The 6,000-nt window shown below is 44.7% G+C and overlaps 1 protein-coding gene across 9 annotated transcripts in view; it reads right to left on the bottom strand.

Moving 5' to 3' along the window:
* Positions 1 to 488: 488 nt before the first annotated feature.
* ST7 (suppression of tumorigenicity 7) overlaps positions 489 to 6,000 on the bottom strand; it is a 274,150-nt gene continuing 268,638 nt past the window's right edge. For 8 of the 9 annotated variants that reach the window (XM_024357614.3, XM_063813857.1, XM_054687137.2 and 5 more), the window contains one exon: positions 489 to 830. In XM_024357614.3, the coding sequence (XP_024213382.1) occupies positions 735 to 830 (96 nt within the window). In that variant the 3' untranslated portion in view covers positions 489 to 734. 9 annotated transcript variants of the gene reach the window in all.

The raw sequence follows: 6,000 nt of genomic DNA, 5'->3' as shown, positions 1-6,000 counted from the left end.
AACATTTAAAAAATGGCAATGACAGTAAACTGGTCAGGTTCTACCACAGACTGTTGGGTCTGCGGCTTCTTATCAGGAGTTTTCTCACAAGAAGTTTTCAAACAGCAAAACCAAAAGGATTCCTGGAACTACAGTGTTGAACACTATTCAGTAAGTAGAGTCTCTGAACCAGAACAACCTGCCATGGCACACACATTTTGCTTTATTCATGCTTCCAGTGATTCCTCTTGTGAGCTTTTTCTGTGCATTTGGCCTAGAAGGACAGTTTGGGGTTGACAATGATGGTCCTGTTGAACCCAAGAGATTCCATTTTCCAAGCCTCTGCCTATAAGGGGTTCTCAGGGCCTGCTGAGATGTGTTCCATCAGCACAGAAACCATGATGTGGCATTCAGTAGATCCAGGTTCCCAGGAAACTCAAGGTAAATCCAAAGGTTTATTTGGGACATCAACAATTTTAGGGTTGGAAGACACAGGAGGATACAAATGATTGCTGTAATACACAAAAGTTTTATTTTTGACTTTCTTCTTTTCTGAAGGCAAAATAAAATAGAACTGAACATCAGTGAATTTTGTACAACAAAAACAGCTTTTAATATGGAATAGTCCATGAACATTTTAAAATCTCGGAATGGCTTCCCTTTTTCAAAGTCATGCTTTCTTGCGGTCCACAAGGAGTTGGCACAGAGGAGATGGTGGCAGCGGCGGGTGAGGTGAGTGGAGGACAGGGCTTCTCTCAGATCCGTGTTAGCTGGTGCCACAGACTGGATGGGAGGATGCTCTCCACTTTCTCCATGACAAAGTTTAAGGGGGCAAACAAAGTGCTGAGGAACTGCAAAGAAACCAGACAGACACAGAAGTCAGCAGAAACCTTGTTCAAGACTATAAAACAAACCTCTCCACCCACGCTTGCAGCTTAAGTCTCTGCATTACGAAAGTCTCAAAAGGCGACCATTTCATCTTTATGTTTACAGGAAACATCAGCTGATGGTCAAACCTGCATTCCAGTCCTTGGCCCCAGCACTGTTAGATAAGGGGGAGAAGTGTCAGCTGACAGCCCCCTCACTCCCCTGACAGGTGGCCCACAGTCCTGAGGTCTTCCTGCTAGTCTTTAGCATCTGCCAGCTGCCATGCAGATGACTGGTGTCGTCAAACAGGAATGACAGATTGGTGGCAAGTGGGCACAAGAGTTAAAAAATGGTGACAACTTAGACCAGCTGCTCATCTAGCTGGGTGTAGAGCTCACTTTAAATGGAAATGGCAATTTTACAGGTCAAGTGTGTTGTGTATGAATTTCTTTGCGATCCTACTGCCTCCCAGACACCAGCCTGGGCTCCTTTCTGAGCCACATGTTTAGCAGCATGCCTGGGACCCTGGGAGAAGGCGGCAAACCGGCTATTCCATGGAGGACAGATCCTTGTTAAGAGGGGCTGTTCCGAGTGCACCTCTGGGAACTCTTTCATTTGGTTACTGAATTCCTTTCTGCTTTTCATGTAGAGAATAAAGCTCATTAGCTGTGTCTTTTAAGAAAGCCAAGTGCTTCACATGAGATACTTATTAAAATATTCTCAAATCCATTCTAATTCTGTTCTTGCGAAGAATCAGTTTCATGCCACACCCCATCCAGCATCTGGCAGAAGAGGTGCCCTATCCCAGTCAGGGAAGAGAGAGTTGTTGGGATGGTTTCATTGCCCTCTCTCTGCTCAGAACCCAGGTATTGTCTTACTGGGGTTCAACACCTGGTTCTTGTACCATGGAGCCCTTTGTCCTAAGCCCTTGTCCATTACACAGCACCATCTACGCTACCAAGAATTTCTCATAGAAGTGTAGTGCAGTGTGTGTGTATATAATGCAGAGGGGATCATAGTTCTGAGGTCAAGCAAATTTAGTACATTTAATAAAGTTAAATCAGGCTCCTTTACTAGGTAAATGTTCTGTGGACTGTGGGTCTTCGAGAAGAGGTATGGTGGGCAAGTTTCCCAAATTTGCTGACCCAGAATCTGTCCTGTTGTTTCGTTTTGTTTTTGGACCAGTAGAACACACACTGGGAAGGCAGGTAACACATAATAGCCAGATCATCAAACGCGAGATCCATATAATGCAAAATCAAGACAGCGTAAAATTTGGGATCCTTCTCCAATCTGTGTTTTACACCAATTAAATGTATTTATTTAGTAAGGCACTTAAGTGCTGGGTGAAATATAAAGGGGTGTAGTTCAAAACTAAACTCCCACTGTCAGGAAGCTCAAAGCCCAGTGATGGAGGGGGCCACGAAGATCTGGACAGAGCAAACTATTAACGAGATAGGCTGTGATGGCAATCAGGATAGAGGCCCAAACAAAGCACTGGGATTGGAAAAGGGAGAGAATCCATTCTGTTGAAAGGAGCAGGAATACTTTTGAGAAAGAGGCAAGTGAAATGGACTCCAGTGGATGCTTGGAATATCAAAAGAGAGAGATGGAGTAAGGATGGTAAAGGAAGAAATAGGAGCAGGGTGGGCCCTCCAGGCTCAATAAACAGTCAGAAGAGAAATGGAAAAGCAACAGTATTACCAGAAGGTAGTAAATGGTTCAGTTTAGCTAGGACAGTTAGAAGAAATAGAGTTCAAAAGTGGCTAGAAGGATACTGGGGAGGGCCCTGTGCGTCAGGTTGGATCTGCAGTTAAGAAACAGGCAGCCATGTCAGTGCTTGAGCAAAGAGGAGACAGTGCCATCCTCAAGCGGGTGCCAGGTACATGGCAGTTTCTGATAATCTTCTGAAATTATCCTTTGTTGAGTGCACAAAACCACCCTACGGAATAGATGGCCTATCTTTTTCAGTTTAGAGCTGGATTGGGAGCACCCATGAATGCAGTTGGAAGGCATCATGGGAGACAATGGGCCTGGGAATGAGCAATTACTGCCCAATTACTCTGAAAGCATTTGTAAAATCCCAGTTATAAGAGGATAATATGGAACAAGTCTACTGATTGCATTCACCCAACATGATAGGAAATACACACATAATATGTGTACATACATAATTATATATGTCTGCGTATATGTATATCTACATACACAGACACATATATAATCAGAGACCACCAAGGCTCCACAAACCACAGCATCTGTCTATAATGCTCAACTTCATAAAGAGGAGTTAAAGTGTTACAGTGGTCTGGATAAACCAGAGATTCTGACAGGTGGTGGAAGATAGGGCTTAATAAACAAGGTGATATTGCTGGCAAAGTTATATCCTGAAGACTTGGCCAAAAACAGATTTAGAACTGTTGAAGCTGTGGTTGAGTGGGGAAGGAACTGCTGAATATTGAGCCATTGCAGCCATGGAGCTGTTGCAACTACTGAACATGAGCCAGCGCAGCTAGATAACAGGCATCGCTCAAAGTCTGTACTCTGGGTGATGCACACACACTAAAATGTGGGGTCCTCGGGGAGCCTCACCTTGAGCTGTAGAATGAATGGAGATGTTACAATGTTGGCTTAAAATAAAGGCCTTTATTTGTTTGCTTTGTTTTGGGCACTAACCTGACTTGGATAAAAAGCACAAAAGTGAAGCCTCTGAAAATCAAGAGGAAAGCTTCATCCTGGTTGATGTCCATAAATGCTCCCTTTTCCCCATGCTGCACAGCAAAGTACTGTGGTCCCTTCTTTCCTGGATGACACCTGCCCTTCTCAACAAGGTTCCACAAGAATACGAAGCCCCAATGCTTCCAACGTATAGAATGATTTGCTTCTATCCCTCCTATCTAGAATGTTCCATCCTTGGGAGAATTCACAAAGACTCCCTTGAACTTTTTCCTAGAGGGCCTAATTTACTCTCTCACGAGCCCCAGTTGAGATGTGCTCCCTTCATTACTAAGCCACCTTCCCCCACAGCATGCCTTCCATCCCATACCTGCAAGGAAGGAGCAGGCAATGTAGTGAGGTGTCTGAAGCTGCTAAGCCCTTTCACTTCATAACCAAATAAAAGCTCCATCAGGAGATATTTTTTAAAAAACGTCTGGAGGTGCAGACTTGCTTGGGATGCTCAGTTGTATTTCTGCGCATGTTTGAAAATCAGTCAATATTTTTTAGTTGGAGACCCAACCAATATAGAAGGAGAAACAGCAGTTTTCACTTGACTTAGGGGGAAATTTACTGCTGAAAAGTTAAGTCTGAATGAGCAACACCAAGAAAACCTGGAACAGCCTATTTATCTCGATGTCTAAAACTGTCCAGAGGGCAGAGATACATGGTCATATCTTTAATCAAAATGCCCTAGGATTCAATGAGTGTCTCGTGGTGAGAAAAAGCAACTGAACTAGTAAAAAAAGAGAACGACATTTCAATTGCCTGATCTTCCTTTTCCTGAAACACCATCACTTAGAAGGTCACGGCTCCCAACAGGCTTCATTAACATTCAAAACGCCTCTGCTTATCTGAATAACTTCCAGGTGCCCTACTGCAATCAGACAATTGACATTTCACGGTAATCAATATCAGGCTTCAAAGAGGTCGAGGACTATAAGTGAACATGAGAGTCAGAAATCAAGAGGCTCAGTCTCGGAGAAGGAGAGAGACAAGAGAAGGAAAGACAGAGGGGTCAGAATCCTGACCTTCCCACATTCTGTGAGGAGGTGGGTTTGGAATGATAACGTATTTATACGTGCAAGCTTATCTTTGTAACTAAACATTCTAGGAAGAGTTAGTCCTAAATCACTGAGGTAGATTAGATTAGGGGGAAATGCCAGTGGAAGCTGCTCTTTCCACTATTTCCCAGTGGTTCACGCTTTCCTGTGGGCTTCCTTATGGACTGCACATCATGGTCACCAAGTAAACATGCTGGAGAGTTCCCAAGCCAGCAGCTGGGGGTGGCAGTGCAATCTCTCTGCATCTACTAAAGGTCATTGTCCCAGGGACATTATCTCAGCAAAGGGCTGAGAAAATCACTTTCACAAGCTGCAAATGGTCGCAGGCAGCCTCTAGGGCAGTTGCGATAACCTGCGGGGTGTGGGGTGTGGCGTGGGAGCTTCGGGAGGGGCCTGATGAAGTGACCAGGGTGAAGATGCAGAGAAGACTCTGGGGGCAGGTCGAGGAGGCGGCGGGAGAAGGGGCTTGTCTCATTCAGGCCATCCATCTTCCTTCCCCACACAGTCTCTACAGACGTTTTGGAAACTGCTAGACCTTAATGAAGGGCAAGATAAATGTGATTCTCCAGATAGAGGTTGAAATGCAAACTTATCTAAAGTACATTTGAAAACTATGGGGAGCTGACCAAACTACCACACCTTGGTAGAGCAGAAAATATGAGGACCCTAAAGGCAGATTTCTATTTTATTCAATCATTTGATGCTATACTCAAAACCAAAGCTTTGAAAACATGAAATGAGGCGAGTTGAGTCCTGTCCCGCATCCTTAATGAACACCCCTCTCCGAAACTCTGGAAGCACAGCTATACGGCCAGTCCTAGAGAACACCCAGGTGTATTCTAGTCACTATCCTTCCCTCTGCATTGCCAATCCCCTTGCTGGTTAAAGCAGGCTCAGGCAATTATTCATTCTATTCAATACACTGGTTGTACATCCGCATCACCAGGGGAGTGCTTGACAACTGAGTTGCCCATGCGGACCCCAGACCAAGAAAGTTCGGGTTGTGGGGACAGGCCTCAGTAACTTTTAAGTTTTTCGATGATTCCAAGGTAGAGCCAGGGAAACCACTGATTCCTGAAAAGCTTCCACCTGAACAGCTCTGATGGCACACCATGCAGCTGCAAGTGGCTGCTCGAAGGTTCAGCTTTCCAAGCAGTGTCCCTGGAAGGAGATGGGAGAATGCCATCAATCTCCATCCTCAGAATATGCTGGGGGCTTTGTGAAAAATACAGATTCCTCCTGCTAATACTCAAGATTTTGGATTTCTGGTGGTGCGGCCAGGTGAATATATAGACTGGAGGCTGGGAATCTCTACTGATTCAAAACTCCCACCAAGTGCTATTACAGTTAGTTTAATGAAGAATACTGGACTAAT

This window comes from Pan troglodytes, chromosome 6, assembly GCF_028858775.2.
Source record: "Pan troglodytes isolate AG18354 chromosome 6, NHGRI_mPanTro3-v2.0_pri, whole genome shotgun sequence".
In the NCBI taxonomy this organism is placed as follows: domain Eukaryota; kingdom Metazoa; phylum Chordata; class Mammalia; order Primates; family Hominidae; genus Pan; species Pan troglodytes.
This window is presented reverse-complemented; position numbering and strand designations above follow the sequence as displayed.